The sequence below is a fragment of the Eucyclogobius newberryi genome, unplaced genomic scaffold (genome assembly GCF_026437365.1).
Source record: "Eucyclogobius newberryi isolate DKJ021-1_F unplaced genomic scaffold, fEucNew1.0.hap1 SCAF_124, whole genome shotgun sequence".
Lineage (NCBI taxonomy): Eukaryota > Metazoa > Chordata > Actinopteri > Gobiiformes > Gobiidae > Eucyclogobius > Eucyclogobius newberryi.
In genome coordinates this window covers 250,756-267,574 of record NW_027315751.1, presented here as the reverse complement: position 1 = coordinate 267,574, position 16,819 = coordinate 250,756, and the positions used below count along the sequence as shown (strand labels likewise).

Sequence of the window (16,819 nt, the reverse complement as noted above, 5' to 3'; positions counted from 1 at the left end):
TATTTGGATGTTTTATGTAAAAATAACCCTAACCCTAACCCAAAATGTATGTTCTCTCGCTGTGCAATGTTTACTGTATTGTTTCAATTTTTTTATCTGGAAAAAATAAATCACATGAATTGAATATTTTCTCCCAATACATTTTACTCTAAAATATTGACTCTAGTAATTTCTTGGACCACATATTTTACTAGAACAATTGTAGCTATTTTACTTCTGCAAGACCATAAAGATAGTAGAAAATGTCTCCTCTTAAGTCCCTCCTCAAATGTTCAGATTTTGCAACCATCTGTCTAGGGAAATGCAACTTCCTCTTTTGTAACAGTCACTCTTCCTACAAGTGCCACCACTTCAGTGCATACAATAACATGTCTATGCCCAAGCAACTTCGCGACGAGAGGTACGTTCACTCCAAATTGTCCCTCATGCTCAAGACCTTGTGTCATATCATTGGTTATTTGTGATGTTTTTATTCTTTGTTGTATAGTGACTTTAAGCAGCTGCCTGACGATGTCCCTGTCATGGCCACTATCGCCGACATTGAAGAGAAAAGGGGTTTTATTGACTATTATGTAAGTTATTTAAAATCTAAACACACTCACAGTTCATAGGGATCTGCCTCCCTTAAGGAGACAAAAAATGGTGCTCCTGAAGTAAATCAACAACATGATTTAAAGTTTAGATAAAGGTTTAAAATAGATTAACAATCATATGACAGGTTGGCCTCTCGTTTTACCTACATTTTATTTAGATACAATTTTAGCTAAAATCACATTTGATTAGAGTGTGGCACTATTTTCAGGTTTCTAATTTTACTTCCTTATCGTACATCATGACATTACACTAAGAATGAAACCATGTTCCACACAGGGCCAGAAATTATCTAATGTTGACATGCATTATTATTTGACAAATATACTTTTCTGTTGTTGAATTATTGTGTGACGGGTTGAAAAATGTGTTTATTTTTCTTCTTTAGAAGAAAAAGGGTTTAGAGGGTCTAAGGACACAGGATGCTGGGACATTGCCAAGTTCCTATGAACATTATTTAATCTGTTTTTCACTGTCGCCCTCCGAGACAACTGCTGTTGTGATTTTGGGTGTTACAAAAATAAATTTAATTGAATAGATCAGGGGTGCTCAAATGTTCTTCCTTGTTGGGCCAAATTTTTTATTTTTTTTTCCCCTAGTGGGCCAAAAAAATAGGCCTATGTATTAGCGTGCCAACAGCCAAAACTAATCTTGTGTTGCATTTAAAAACTTAAATTGTGACTTCCGGGATGACGCACAGGTAGTTTATTGCATCTGCAGATTTTCAATTTCAGCCGCAAAACCCCAAAATGGGGAGCAAGACGCTTTAAGAAAATAAATCAACATCTTAACAGTTCAAGTTTTTATTTCAAAACAACAGACATAGAACAGACATCTTACAAACATTCAACATAGTCCTAATAATGAAGTCCGGTGTAAATGTCCTATTTGGGCCAAAGTGTGACAAATATGTTTTTATATTTATTCAGAATATATTTTTCCCATTTTGCGAATTTCCATAATACTTTAAGTCCAATCCTTTTTTTCCCCTCTCTTTAAAAAAAACAAAACGTTTTAACATCAAAACAGACCAATACAAAGAACATGACACAGAGAGAAAACATACAATTTATTTTCAAACATATAAATAGTCCTATTCACCTTATTTCGGAAGCCCGTCTGGGCGCCGCCATACAACGTAATCCTTCTTCCGGTTGTATTAGTTAACATTAGGGCTGCTGACCTTGAGAGAAAATAAGTTCTACTCAGATGTTTTTGGGACGCCCAGGGAATCGGTGCATTGTTGGTCACATAAACATTGGACGTTTTACACAAATCAATCTATTATAGCATGTTTTAGCGGCGAGACTTTTCCCTTGTTCTCCATTTAAACCAACGGAATTCCCGCCGGAATTGCAATTACAGTGAAAGTGGCGATCACTTGGGAAAAAAAGGAAAAGTGGGCGGGGAGGATTAAAGTATATAAGGTCAATACGGCATATCTGTCCCAATATAGCAAGATCAAGAGTCATGTCAATACTCTTCCCCGCACAAGCCAACTACACCGACGAAAGCCCCACCACCCATCCCCCCTCGCCTCTCACCCGGTACCAAACTCTCCTCGGCCACAAAAGCCCCACCACCCATCCCCCCTTGCCTTTCACCTGGTATCTCGCATAGAGAGGATGCACTGGGTCTCAGCGTTGCCGGGACTTATTGTCATATTAAAAATGAAACCAACCTGGGGCCCTGTGTAAAAATAGCCCCCCCTAGTGCTATTTCTGTAGTCACATCACACAGATGGGAAAACAAAATGCGATCTGAGAAATGTGATTCCCTGTGAAAAGATAAGGCCCAGTCCCACTGAAACTAGTCTGAAACTTGCTGTGCTAAATGTCAGATCCTTATGTAACAAATCACTCTTAATTAATAATTGTATTAATTCTAATAATCTTGATTGTATGTTTTTAACTGAAACATGGCTTGACAAAAACACAGGAAATGTAGTTCTGATAGAATCTGCTCCACCCAACTTTAAGTTTGAATCTGAAACATGGGAAAACAATAAAGGGGGTGGAGTCTGTGCTATCTTTAGCGATACCTACACCCCCACAGCAGAGTGGCCCCACCCACAGCAGAGGACACACTCTAGATTTCAATGACAAAAGGGGTCAATATTTCAAATGTCAATGTGGTCGATGCTGCTCTGTCTGATCATTTCTGTGTCTTCTTTGACCTGTCTGTTTCAGGAGGAGACACATAAATGATGCACAGGTGCACAGTTTATGGAAATGATAAACTTTGAAAATGTCTCATGTTCTAATGTAAATGACTTGTTTAACTCTGTTACATCTAGTGTATTGAATGTTCTGGATACCATTGCCTCTATGAAAGCTAAAATGGTTAAAAATATGCAGAAGTTGCCATGGAGACATGATGATTCGGTCAGGGCACAGAAAAGGGAGTGCCGCAGGGCCGAACGGAAATGGCGCAAGTCAAAGCTCCAGGTTCAAAAAGAGATTTACAAAGAAAAGCTGAACATGTACAACCTAATCTTATGTAGAACTAGGGAAAGATATTTATCTGAAATAATTGGAAGCTGCAGTAACACCTCGCGTGTCCTGTTTGCCACAGTAAACAGATTAACAAACCCTCCAGCTCAGCTGCCGTTAGAACTCATTTCCACATCAAGTGTAATGAGTTTGAATTATTCTTTAATGACAAAGTTCAGGGCATTAAAAATGCTATAAATCCCACAATGCAAAAAAATTACCCTAAAACCACCTAGACCAGACCTGGGAAAACTACGGCCCGTCTGTCTTTATAATCCGGCCCGCCAAACATGCCAAGTAATATTAAAAAAAGAAAAACATAATAAAAACTTGACAACTGTCTGCACTTGTATCGTTAATAAAGATGACAATGAAATGAATCAAATAATAGATTTTTTTTTTTTTTAAATGTTCACACCAATGATCGCAGGCCAGCCCTTGAATATGGCCCTTGGAGGAAACTAATTGCCCACCCCTGACCTAGACACTTAGAGCTAACTCACTTTGCACCTGCAACTGACAAAACTGTCCATGAGATCATCACCAGTCTGAGTTCATCTACAGCTGCCTCCATGTGTGACCCTCCAGATTTCTAAAGTCTGTGCTGAACAGTTTATTAGCAGCGCTCACTCACATAGTTCACATGTCGCTTCAATCTGGAACATTCTCAATGTCTTTGAAAACTGCGGTCATGAAGCCTCTCCTAAAGAAGAGCAGGGGTCAGGGGGAGGGGTCTGGGATCAGGGGGAGGGATCAGGGGGAGTGTCATAAAGCCTCTCCTAAAGAAGAGCAGTCTTGATGCTGCAGTGCTGTCATGACCGGTCCATCTCTAATCTGCCATTTTGGGACAAAGTCCTTGAAAAGGTTTATTTTCCAACAGTCACAGATTTCCTCTTAATAAACAACTCATTTGATGTTTTTCAGTCAGGTTTTAGACCTCATCACAGCACTGAGACTGCTGTTGTCAAGGTGAGACATGACATCCGCCTGAACACTGACACGGGCAAAGCCGCAGTCTTAATTCTGTTAGATCTGAGTGCTGCTTTTGACACCGTCGATCATGGGATCCTCTTACAGAGACTAGAGGACTGGGTGAGCATCACTGGCCCCGCCCTAAACTGGTTAAGGTCCTATCTGGAAGACAGGAAGTACTTTGTTGAAATTGGTAACTGTGTCTCAAGGGTCAATCTTCCTTCCAGCGCCAGTGAAGTTGGCTGCTGGGTTACAACGTGCTCCCCTTTTTCCAAACCTTTTCCGAACTTTCTATGCCCTTTTCATGGTATTTTTGTAAATATTTGTACATACATCCACTTGCCGGATGTGTACAAACTGACACGCGCTGGACACCCATTGATTTGGACTTTATTCGGCTGGATTACTGTGTTTTTATCCTGTCGCCGCGATGCGTGTGGGACCCGCGCCCCCCCTCCCCAGGCATGTCTATTCTATGGAGCAGCTCCTCTCCCTGCGCCGCTCCGGAACTGTGTGTCTATTTCCCGGAAAAAAAGCATACCATTCCGGGAGAGATTTTGAGAAAAACACGGAGGGGCCGGCGAGCTAGTGCCATGCTCCAGGAAAAGAAGCGCCGCTTCAGACCCGCGGTACCAAAGATTGTCATGGGAAAGGTGCGGTCCCTTCAAAATAAGACAGCGGAGCTGGCAAGTCTTACAAGGTACGAACAGGAATATAAAGACTCTAGCATCATTTTGCTCACAGAGACTTGGCTAACCCCAGGAATCCCGGATCATGCTGTTGCTTTGGACCATTTTTATATCCTGCGCGCAGACAGAACAAGGGACAGTGGTAAGAGAAGAGGTGGATGCCTGGCGGTGTTTGTCCATGAGAGGTGGTGTGGATCAAGCCACTTCTCAGTCAAAGAACAGCTGTGTAACAGAGACATTGAACTGTTTGCCGTTAGGATGAGGCCATATTATCTGCGCCGGGAGTTCTCACACGTTATTGTAATAGCAGTGTACGTGGCCCCGTCTGCTAATGCTGACAATGCCTGTGAAGCATTGTTCTCCACCACAAGCAGACTGCAAAACAAGCACCCGCAGGCTCTCTTCCTAGTTTCTGGTGACTTTAACCACGCTTCTCCCTCTTCTGTTCTGCCAACATAAACCCAGTATGTTACCTGCCCCACCAGAGACAAGATAAAACTGGACTTGTTCTTTGCCAACACCAAGGAGGCTTATTCTTCCTCCCCCCTCCCTCCCCTGGGCGGCTCGGACCACAACCTTGTACATCTGAGGCCTGTGTATGAACCCATCGTGCGCAGGCAGCCTGTGGTGTCCCGTGAGGTGAGGATGTGGTCTGCTGAGAGCGAGGAGGCTCTGAGGGACTGCTTCAGCACCACTGTCTGGACCGAGCTTTATGGCCCACCTGGGGAGGACATCAACACCATCACAGAGTGCATCACGGACTACATGAACTTCTGTTTTGAGAACACTGTTCCCTCCCGGACGGTGCGGTGTTTTCCAAACAACAAGCCGTGGATTAACCGTGAACTGAAGGCTCTGCTGAAGGAGAAGAAGAGAGCCTTCAGGTCAGGGAACAAGGAGGAGCTGAGGACTGTGCAGAAGGCAGGAGGAAGCCGGCTACAAGAGGAGGAGCAGCTGCAGCAGAAGAACATTCAGGGAGTGTGGAGGAGCCTGAAAACCATCTCGGGCTTCAAAGTCCCCCCTGCCCAGACTGAGAGGGACCTACAGTGGGTGAATGAACTAAATACTCACTTCTTGAGGTTTGATTAATCACCCTCCACCTGCACAGCTGCATGCTCCCTCTTCCACAGCTGGACAATGCCCTGCATCTGTTCCTCTTCACTTCTCTGCTCCGGCCCATCAGCTCCTCAATTCACCTGGACTCACCCATCCCCCCAGCACACAGTCCCCCTGCCAACCACTGACTGTGACAGCAGCACAGGTGAGGAGAGAGCTGAAGAGGATTAAAGTGAGGAAGGCAGCAGGACCTGAGGGCATCAGCCCCATGCTCCTTAAGTCCTGCGCAGATGAACTGTGTGGAGTTATGGAGCATGTCTTCAACATGAGCCTGAAGCTGAGGGTGGTACCACAGGTCTGGAAGACCTCCTGTCTGGTACCTGTGCCCAAGACACCGCGCGCCAAAGACCTCAACAGCTTCAGGCCGGTGGCTCTCACGTCCCACCTGATGAAGACACTGGAGCGGCTGGTCCTGGACCACCTCCGCTCCACCGTGAGCTCAGCCATGGACCCGCTGCAGTTTGCAGCGGATGCCTGGCATCGGAGTGGAGGACGCCGTCATCTCCCTGCTGAACCACTCTCTCTCACCTGGAGAAGCCTGGCTGCGCTGTGAGGATCCTGTTCTTTGATCTCCCCAGCGCATTCAACACCATCAGCTTCTGAGGGACAAGCTGGAGACGGCTGTTGTGGAGTTCAACCTGCAGAGTGGATCCTGGACTACCTCACAGACCGACCCCAGTTTGTGAGAGCCCGGGACTGTGTGTCTGACACTCGGACCTGCAGTGTGGGGGCGCCCCAGGGCACCATCCTCGCGCCCTTTCTCTTCACCCTCTACACTGCAGACCACAGACACGACACGGACAGCTGTGTCCTGCAGAAGTTCTCTGACGACTCTGCCATCATCGGACTCATCACAGACGACAATGATGTGGAGTACAGGGGACTAGAGCAGGACTTTGTGGACTGGTGTCAGCGGAACCACCTCCTCATCAACGCGGGAAAGACCAAGGAGATGGTGGTGGACTTCCGTAGACGCCACTCTGCTGCCCCCTCACCAACATCCAGGGAAGGGACATTGAGAGAGTGGACTCATACAAGTACCTGGGTGTTCATCTGAACCACAAACTGGACTGGACTCATAACACAGACGCACTGTACAGGAAGAGCCGGCTCTACCTCCTGAGGAGACTCAGGTCTTTTGGAGTGACAGGGCCACTCCTGAAGACCTTCTCTGACTCTGTGGCGGCATCAGCCCTCCTGTACGGTGTGGCCTACTGGAGCAGCAGCATCACAGAGAGGGAGAGGAAGAAGCTGGACAAAGCTCCGTCCTGGGCTGCGCTCTGGACTCGGTGCAGGAGGTGGGGGACAGAAGGGTCCTGGCTAAATTTACATCTATGATGGACCATGAGTGTCACCCCCTGCAGGACACTCTGTCCGCTCTGGAGAGCAGCTTCAGTGAGAGACTGATCCATCCTCGCTGTGTGAAGGAAAGGTTTCACAGGTCTTTCCTTCTGCTGCTGTCAGACTCTACAACAAACACTGCCCTGACCATGTGCAATACTGATTTAACCATGTGCAATACCGTCATATTCATGTGAAATTACTGTCGTACTCACAAGCAATTAAGGCCATATTCATGTGCACACAACTGATGTAAATAAGAGTGTTTTGTTTAGGGTTAGGGTTATTATTTAGTCTTATGCTAGCTATTATTTTAATTTTAATCTTTAGGCTGCCCCAAATAAATTGTCTCGGGGTGACCGCCAGGGGTCAGACTTCAACAGTCCAGGGGTCAGACTTCAACAGGCCTGGGGTCAGGCTTCAACAGTCCAGGGGTCAGACTTCAACAGTCCAGGGGTCAGACTTCAACAGTCCAGGGGTCAGGCTTCAACAGTCCAGGGGTCAGACTTCAACAGTCCAGGGGTCAGACTTCAACAGTCCAGGGGTCAGGCTTCAACAGTCCAGGGGTCAGGCTTCAACCCGATCGGGAGAATAAATCTCCTGATTTTAAGATATTTCAATCGACCTTTTGTACCCCGTTATCCTTTATTTTGGTAGCGAAGGCAAGCGGGGGACACGGGCACCGCCATGTTTGTTGTGATGACGCTGCTGGGCGTGTTTTGATCCCAGAATGCATTGCGTAAGTCAAATTTAAATCAAGTCGTCACACCGTGATAGAACGTGACATGTACTATGGACACTGCAGTGGCGCCGACAGAGGCAAACCAACTTGTAAAAGGCAATATAACGACGCTTATGTGCGTTCTGTTTCTTTACAAACGCATGTGGAGGGCCGAATATGAAGTCGCTCATGCGTTGTACAGTGCGTTATCAGCCCTTTTGGATGAAAGATAGGTGGTTTAGGAAAGACCGGTCGGTGAGTCTGCGAAATAACTGAAAAATAAAAGATTTTGACTTTTTATTATTTTTTCAGTCGGCTAGTTTCATACCGGGACGGTCGGGTTACAGCAAACAGAAATATTATTTTGCTCAGCCTTATCTTTATCTTTTTATTTTTTATTTAATTTATTTATTTATTCCTCCATTCCCTATTAAGATATGAGAGGAGTTTTGTGAATAAGAGTTTTTTGTTTTGTTTATAAGAGTTCTTCTATTTACAGTGTGTTTTTTAAACTTATCTGAAACTTATTATTTCTTTAAACTTATTATTCGTTCATAATCTCACATACAAGGTGTAGATCAAAGGTCTAGAGTTAATTTCAAGTGCGCTATTTGCATTTGGAAGCGGTCGCTGTCAACTTTCAGTATGAGAGCTGTCACTATCAGTGCAGCGAACCATCATTAGGCTAAAAAAATCAAATCAAACCCATCAGAGATATTGCAAAAACGCACAAAGGAATGCATTGGTAAGCTCAGCAACACCAAAAGACCCAGAAGACCACAGAAAACAACTGTGGTGGATCACCGAATAATTATTTCCATGGTGAAGAAGACCCCCTTCATATCAGTTGGCCAGATCAAGAACACTCCAAGAGGAAGGCTTATGTGTCAAAGTCAACACTCAGGAGACTTCACCAGAGTGAATACAGAGGGTTTGCCGCAAGAAAACCATTGATGAGCCTCAAAAACAGGAAGGCCACATTGGAATTTGCAACTAAAAAAAGCCTTCTTTGTCCTAGAACAACATCCTATGGACAGATGAGACAAAGATCAACTTGTACCAGAGTGAATGAAGAAAAAACTATTGAGAAGGGAACTGCTCATGATCCAAAGCATACCACATCATCAGTGAAGCATGGTGGTGGTAGTGTCATGGCGTGGGCATGTATGGTTGCCAATGAACTGGTTCCCTTATATTTATTGATTGTGTGACTGCTGACAGCAGCAGGATGTATTCTGAAGTGTTTCGGGCAATATTATCAGCTCATATTCAGCCAAATGCTTCAAAACTGCTTTTCATTTGCTGAAGACCAAGCTCAAGGGAATTTCCCCAGAACAAGCAGGAACAGAAGACAATTGCAGTAAAGGCCTGGCAGAGCATCACCAGGGATGAAACCCAACGTCTTGTGATGTCTATGCATTCCACAGTCCAGGCTGTCATTTTTTCTTTCTTTTTTTTCTTTTCTTTTTTTATTGTGGTTTGGTCAAAAACAAAATAAAAGGTGCTCAACATTCAAGCACAAAACTAAATTCGAGATACATTAATTCATTTTTGACCAGGGGTAGGCAGAAGCCAAGGCTTACTGTGCCTAGCCTTCTCTCAAACGCTCAACCCAGATCTCAATACCATATGTTAAATATGGAGTAATGAGAGAACAGTAAAGTAAATATAAAGCATTTTTGTTCAAAATATACTGCAATTTGTATAAAATTGCAGTAGTTTTTGACACTTTTTTTAGTACATTTTGTATACGTGTTTTCCATGAAATTTTGCAATCTATGATCACTCCAAGAAACTTAATATAATTGACTCTTTCAATTTCATAACTATTTATTTTAATTTTGATATCATTATCTACATGTTTGTTACTGAATACCATAAATTTAGTTTTATTTAAGTTCAATGATAATTTATTTAATGCAAACCAGTTGCATTATTTATTTATTTATAGGAGATCTCCTACTGAAAGTGTTTTTCAGACTTCCTATAAGTGATCTGTTTTTCTGGATCTACCTCTGTATCTACCTGCGTTGCACCAATGAAATTTCCCCATGTGGGACAATAAAGGAACATCTTATCTTATTTTGTTTAGTTTATGCAGTTCTCTCTCCATCACCTCCACACTGTGGTGTTTTGGGCCCAAAACAGAGCCTTGTGGCACAACTAATTCTCTGACAACTAGACTCTGCTCCCTTCAGATGAACATATTGGAATCCATAAGTAATTATTTAACCAAGAATTTGCTTTTCCCCTAAAGCCATATTTTTCCAATTTTTGTAATACAATTTTGTGGTCAATTGTATCAAATACTTTCTGTAAATCCAAAAATAAACCTATTGTATGGAGTTTTTGATCTAATGATTGGGAAATATTTTCAACCAGATTAACAACTGCCATCGTGGTGGACCTGTGTGCTCTAAAACCAAACTGATACTCATTTCATATATTGTTAACTTCAACATAGTTATCTAATCTTTTAACAAACAATTTCTCTAATATTTTTGAAAATTGTGAAAGTAAAGAAATGGGTCGATAATTACAAGTCAAATGTTTGTCACCGCCTTTGTACAAGGGAATAACCTTTGCTATTTTCATTTGATTAGGAACAATTCCTGTTTTAAAAGATTGATTACAGATGTGAGAAAATGGACTGACAATATGTTCCATGATATTTTTGACTATAAACATATCGAACCCATAATTATCTGTTGATTTTTTGTTTTTACAGCTCTTCACAATTTTCAATATTTCATTTTCATTTGTTGGGTTTAGAAAAAATGAATTTACACCTTCATACGTGACCCCAATCTCCATGTCATTGTTTTGAGGGGGCACAATTTTTGTTGCCAATTTATGGCCAATGTTTACAAAGTAATCATTAAACTCATGAACAATTCCCTTAATATGACTTATTTTGTCATTGTCTTTGTTCAAATAATTAGGATAATTTTATGATTATTATGTCTCTTGTGTATTAAATCATTCATTATTTTCCATGTTCCCTGGATATTTTGTCTATGTTGCATTAATCATTTTGTATAATATTCTTTCTTACAATTTTTGATTATATTAACTAATTTATTCTTGAATGCTTTATATTTATTTTCAGAAACCTGCGTTCTGGATTTTAGGAATTTCCTATATAGTTGATTTTTCTTTCTGCAAGCCTTAATTATTCCATTAGTAAACCAGGGTTTCAGCATCTGTTTTTTTTACAAATTATTGTCTTAAGTGGACAACAATTATTTTGCTAAAAAGACTTCATATGCTTCATTAGGATTTTCATACCTATAAATTTCATCCCAATTTTGTTTACTGAATTCCATTTTCAAAGTCTCAATTGCTTCAGGTGTTCTATGTCTCACTGTTCTTATGTCGCTAGTCTGATTACACCGTGTTTTAAATACATTTTGAAGAATTGCAAAAACAGGAAGATGGTCACTAATATCAGTCATTAAAAGACCTCCATCAATTTTACCAATTTCATTTGTAAATATGTTATCAATGAATGTTGCTGATTCTGTTGTTATTCTAGTTGGTTTTACTATTACTGGGAATAATGTACTGTTATAAAAAGTATTGATAAAGTCTGTGGTTTTCTTGTGTCCACCTGGGTTAAGCAGGTCAACATTAAAATCATCACAGACAATGTAAGACTTATGAGTGAAACATATTACATATAAACTCATTAAAATGATCCAGAGAAGAACCAGGTGTTCTATATATGCAACAGACAGTTATTTTTTTTTTGTTTCTCCATGTGAATCTCAACCGTGAAACACTCTAACATATTATCAACTGTAGTAGACATGCTTTCTATACCGTTACAATGCTGGTTAGAATCTACATAGAGAGCAACTCCACCTCCTCTCTTGTCTTTTCTATTCATTACAAACAGTTCATATCCTCCAGTTCAACAGCTGAGACTTTATCCTCATCTAACCATGTTTCAGAAATAGCAACTACACTAAACTTTGGGAATAATCTTAAATAATCTTTACGATGTGGGAAATTGCTCCAAAGACTTCTACTATTAAAATGTATCACAGAGAAAACATGTTCCATGTTCACTGTACTCTTAAACTGTTCTTCTGTGTAATATTGACAATTTTTCTGACTACAATAAGTATCAGGATCTATTTCCTTTTCAACATCATATTTACCATGTTTAACATTTAAATAATTGAAGTTATTGTAGAAATCAGTTGGATCATCTATATCATTAATGGTCTCATCATTTAAGTGTGTATTTTGTTCTACCATGGATCCAAGTTCTGGCATGTTGTAAGAAAAAATATATATATATAAATAATAATAGTATCAATAACAAAAATAATAATAGAAAAATGTATGGAAAACTCCACTAGTCCAAACACAAGTTGTTCCATATAATCCAAAACAAACGATCATCTTCGTGAAGTTCATAAGTCATTTCAGTCAAAGAAAAGTCATATTTAAATAGTATTTGCCTCATTTGTACTGTTCCAAGTCTTTGATGTCCCTTACCGTGATCACTCGTGCTTGTTCAGGCGTTCCATTTAAACGAATAAAAACACGACCATTTCTGGTCCATGTCGCTTGTATTTTCTTTTGTTTCCACAGAATTCGCGCATGTCTTGCGATGTCTGTGTTCTTGCTGGTGAGGTGTTCGTTGATGTACACCATGCTCCCCTTTAGCTTGCGTGCCTGGCGCAGCAGATCCATTTTGTGCTTTCTGTTCACAAAGCGAACTACTATTGCTGGTTTGGCATCGCTACGCTTTCAGGGAAGCAGGTGGAGGAAGCAGGTGGAGGAAGCAGGTGGAGGGAGCAGGTGGAGGAGGCAGGTGGAGGGAGCAGGTGGAGGGAGCAGGTGGAGGAGGCAGGTGGAGGGAGCAGGTAGAGGAGGCAGGTGGAGGGAGCAGGTGGAGGAGGCAGGTGGAGGGAGCAGGTGGCAGGCCGAAATCTCCTTCGGATCCACTTTGATCTCTTTAGTTGAGAGAAATGTAACTACTTGTTGCTCCAGTGTCAGCAACTCCTCCACCGGTGCGTCCGGTCCCAACATGGCACCAGCGCCAGCAGCTACTCGTGCGTAATTGCGATGTTTTGTTTCCAGCCCATTAATAATTACGTCCTCCATTCGTGTGTATTGTTCAAGGTCATCAATTCTTCTTTCCAATCCATTTATGACCCAATCTTTTTCCTCTAGACGTTCCCGTAGTTCTTTAACTTCATCCACCAGTGCCACTAGCTGTACTTGTTGCTGCGTCACGGTGGCGAAATCTTTAGACAAGCCGTTTAGCGATGCCTTGATTTCGTCCAAGTCTTGGACAACTTCCATCAGAGGATCTGATTTCTTTGGTGGCATTATGGTTTTGATTATGTGTCATTAAATGTCGTTAAATGCCCACATATACAACCTGGAGCGCCAGGTTCCCCGACGCTCGTCCGTGCGTGTGACAGGTACACTTGGTTGATTTGCAACCAAGTATGAGTGTAAGTTTGATTTATGATTGTAAGTTTGATTTATGATTGTAAGTTTGATTTATGATTGTTAATTTTCCCCATTACTTTTGGTCCCTTAAAAAGTGGGAGGCACATAGACAACCTGCAATTCCCACACTCTTGGATTAAAGCTGACAGTCTACAATTAAAGCACATCTTGTTGATTTCTTTTCAAATTCATTGCGGTGCTGTATAGAGCCAAAAAGATTAGAATTGTGTTGATGTCACAATATTTATAGACCCAAGTGTAGATGTTAAAATGTTTACATTTTCAGTTCTTACCTGATTCTACAAATTATGATTTCCAGGTCTTTGTGACTGAGGTGAAGACTAAAGGAGGCAACAAGTATCTGATCTACAGAAGGTACAGGGAGTTCTCACAGCTTCACCAGATGCTGGAGACCAAGTACTCTACAGAAGGCTCAGAAAGTCCTGCCCTGGGCACATGGAGCCTTCCCACTCTGCCAGGTCACACCCACTCTGCCAGGTCACACCCACTCTGCCAGGTCACACCCACTCTGCCACGTCACACCCACCAGGTCACACCCAATCTGCCAGGTCACACCCACTCTGCTAGGTCACACCCAATCTGCCAGGTCGCACCCAATCTGCCAGGTCACACCCATTCTGCCACGTCACACCCACTCTGCCAGGTCGCACCCACTCTGCCAGGTCGCACCCAATCTGCCAGGTCGCACCCAATCTGCCAGGTCGGACCCAATCTGCCAGGTCACACCCACTCTGCCAGGTCACACCCACTCTGCCAGGTCACACCCACTCTGCCAGGTCATACCCACTCAGCGTGAGTGGCAGAACTGATATGCTTTTTTCCCCTGTTTTTTTTTGTTCGGCTCAAAGGAATTGGGTCAGTATTAAATCAGACCCCTGCCTCACGGAAGTCAGAATTGGCTCCAATATGGCGACCCTCGTGGTGGCCCAAAAAAACAATAATTATATGGCAGTCCTCAATACGCTTCAGACACTGGGTTAAGGTTAAGGTTAAGGTTAGAGTTAGGGACAAGAGAGCGGATTTGGACCCAAGGAGGACCCCTCCCCTCTCTCTCTCTCTTCTCTCTCTCTCTTGACTGGCTCCGTCACAAAAGTCTAAAGAATAAAGCCTAAAGAATTACGCAGACACTCATAATGCCCCATTTATTTCACTGGAGAAAAAGTACTAATACTTTTGAAAATTCTGCAAAAAGTAAAAGTTCTTCAAATGTCAAAAGTAATAGCACACGTACTACTGCGAAAGCGATCGTAATGAGGTATAACTTGTTGAAATCGGTTAAAGCGTTAAGGAGTTGAAACTGGCTAAATGGAGTACTAATACTTTTGAACATTTTTGAAAATTCTGCAAAAAGTACACGTTGTTCAAATGTCAAAAGTAATAGCACACGTACTACTGTGAAAGCGATCTATAACTTGTTGAAATCGGTCGAAGCGTTAAGGAGTTGAAACTGGCTAAATGGAAAATCACACGCAGACACTCAAATATGAGCATAGCTGCAGTGTTTGTTATTTATCTGCTTATCAACAGTTTTATTTGTCACTGTATTGCTGCTTTTTTGAGCTCTTACAGCAGACAAATTTCATTTATTTATTCATTATTTTATCATTAAACTGCAACTTTGCCACTTACTGCAAAAATTCTGAACATTGTGATGTCATCTGCAGAACCTCACATACTCTGCCTACTAGGCCATTTCTCTACCAAACTACATCTACTCTATCACACCCACTCTGCCACCATACATGCAGGAATCCTCTCTTCCAGGCCACAATTACCCTGCCAAGTTACCAAGATCACACAGTATGGTCACAAATATTCTTCAGGGTAGCATCCACTCTGCTAGGCTACGCCCAATCTGCCAGGCCACAGATTAGGCATCATAATCTGTTTACATTTTGGATTTACTATCTTCAGGTAAAATTTATATTGGCAACAAGAGTGATATTGCAGAAAGCAGGATTCCTGAACTCAACGTGTACATGAAGGTAAGACTCTCTTGGGCACATGTCTGAAACAGATTGTACTGCAGTAAACACATATATGGATTTCTTGTGTAAATGTTTGCAGAAGTTGCTGGCTCTTTCATGGCTGCTCCTGGACGAGGGCCTGCGCATGTTCTTCTATCAGAGCGACATGGACCGCATGCAGCAGCCACGGGCCCTCCGGCGTCTGCGGCCCCCAACACGCAAAGTGTAAAGCCATTTCAAGAGCCCAATTCCTTGTCACTACATACAGGGTTCCCACACTTAGCAACACATATTTACCAGGACAATTAAGATTCTGCAAATTCATTAATTGAGTGTCTGCGAGATGTCTCGCAGACACTATATGTTCTAGTTACAAGTTAGTCTATGGCCGGTAATGTTTATATCCATTTTTTTTGCTCCTGATCTGATAATGTAGACTTTTTTCTCTATCAAAGATTTTTTTTAAATTGTTTTTAGTAAAGGCTAATTCTGTGTCGTACAAAACAAATAACGCTGAATTTAGCTCTAGTTGAATTAAATTAGGCTATTATCCGTCAAATAGATGTTAAAAATATTGTAAAATTATGTTTTAAACTTCTGCAGCAAAAACTACACTTTCTTCAGCTGTAATATTTCTCTTCAAGGCCTGTAATACAAAAAATATGTGTGTTTAGGAAAACAGTCAAAGAGAAGATGGAAAGAGAGATGGACTTGTTCTCCTCCCCACGGGCCGAGGTCACACACACACACACACACACACACACTCCAGTGACACTGGCCACTTCCCCTTACTTAGTTGGGAGATTATTTGAACTCATGTACACAGACACACAGGACCCGTTTCATTTATGAAGCCATTTTATATAAATCATGTGTTTTACAATTTAAAAAGCGATAAGCAGTAATAAAGGGCCCTTGGCATGATTCAATGAGAGGGCTGCATATTAACCCTGGCTTGACATATGATTAAAAAATGCATCGGTCACGTTGGACATAAATGTTTACAGGGGGCTCAGGAGAGCCCATTTTAAATATAGAGATCTAATTCACACATAATTATGTCCAGGTCCAGGATTTTTATGCTTTAAAAATGACTGCTTTGTTAAGCGCTCGTCATGGCTACCCCTGAGATTTATGCCAATTCATATTTTTTGAAGTAATTGCTCTGTCCAATTATTACTTTGGAGGGGGCGCATTCACACATAATTATGTCCATGTCATCAAAATACACAAACAACTCATTGGGTCCGTCCAGATCTGACAATTTTTCCAAAAATTACTATGTAATCTGAATGCTTTCTAAATGACAGCTTTGTTGACATGAATACACCCTAACACACCCACCCTACACCCACTGACTACACCCACTGACTACAACCACTGACTACACCCACGTATGCAAAAGGCAAGGATCGTTCAAGGTCTTTATTTAAAGGT

General features: G+C 42.0%; 1 protein-coding gene across 1 annotated transcript in view; it reads left to right on the top strand.

The window, feature by feature from the left end:
- Nucleotides 1–321: 321 nt before the first annotated feature.
- The window catches only part of ncf4 (neutrophil cytosolic factor 4), a 40,082-nt gene continuing 23,584 nt past the window's right edge, over nucleotides 322–16,819 (top strand). The window contains exons 1-6 of the mRNA XM_072442027.1: nucleotides 322–400; nucleotides 488–572; nucleotides 13,714–13,873; nucleotides 15,330–15,400; nucleotides 15,483–15,607; nucleotides 16,057–16,117. Of these exons, the coding sequence (XP_072298128.1) occupies nucleotides 369–400; nucleotides 488–572; nucleotides 13,714–13,873; nucleotides 15,330–15,400; nucleotides 15,483–15,607; nucleotides 16,057–16,117 (534 nt within the window). The 5' untranslated portion in view covers nucleotides 322–368. The remainder of the gene's footprint in view (nucleotides 401–487; nucleotides 573–13,713; nucleotides 13,874–15,329; nucleotides 15,401–15,482; nucleotides 15,608–16,056; nucleotides 16,118–16,819) is intronic.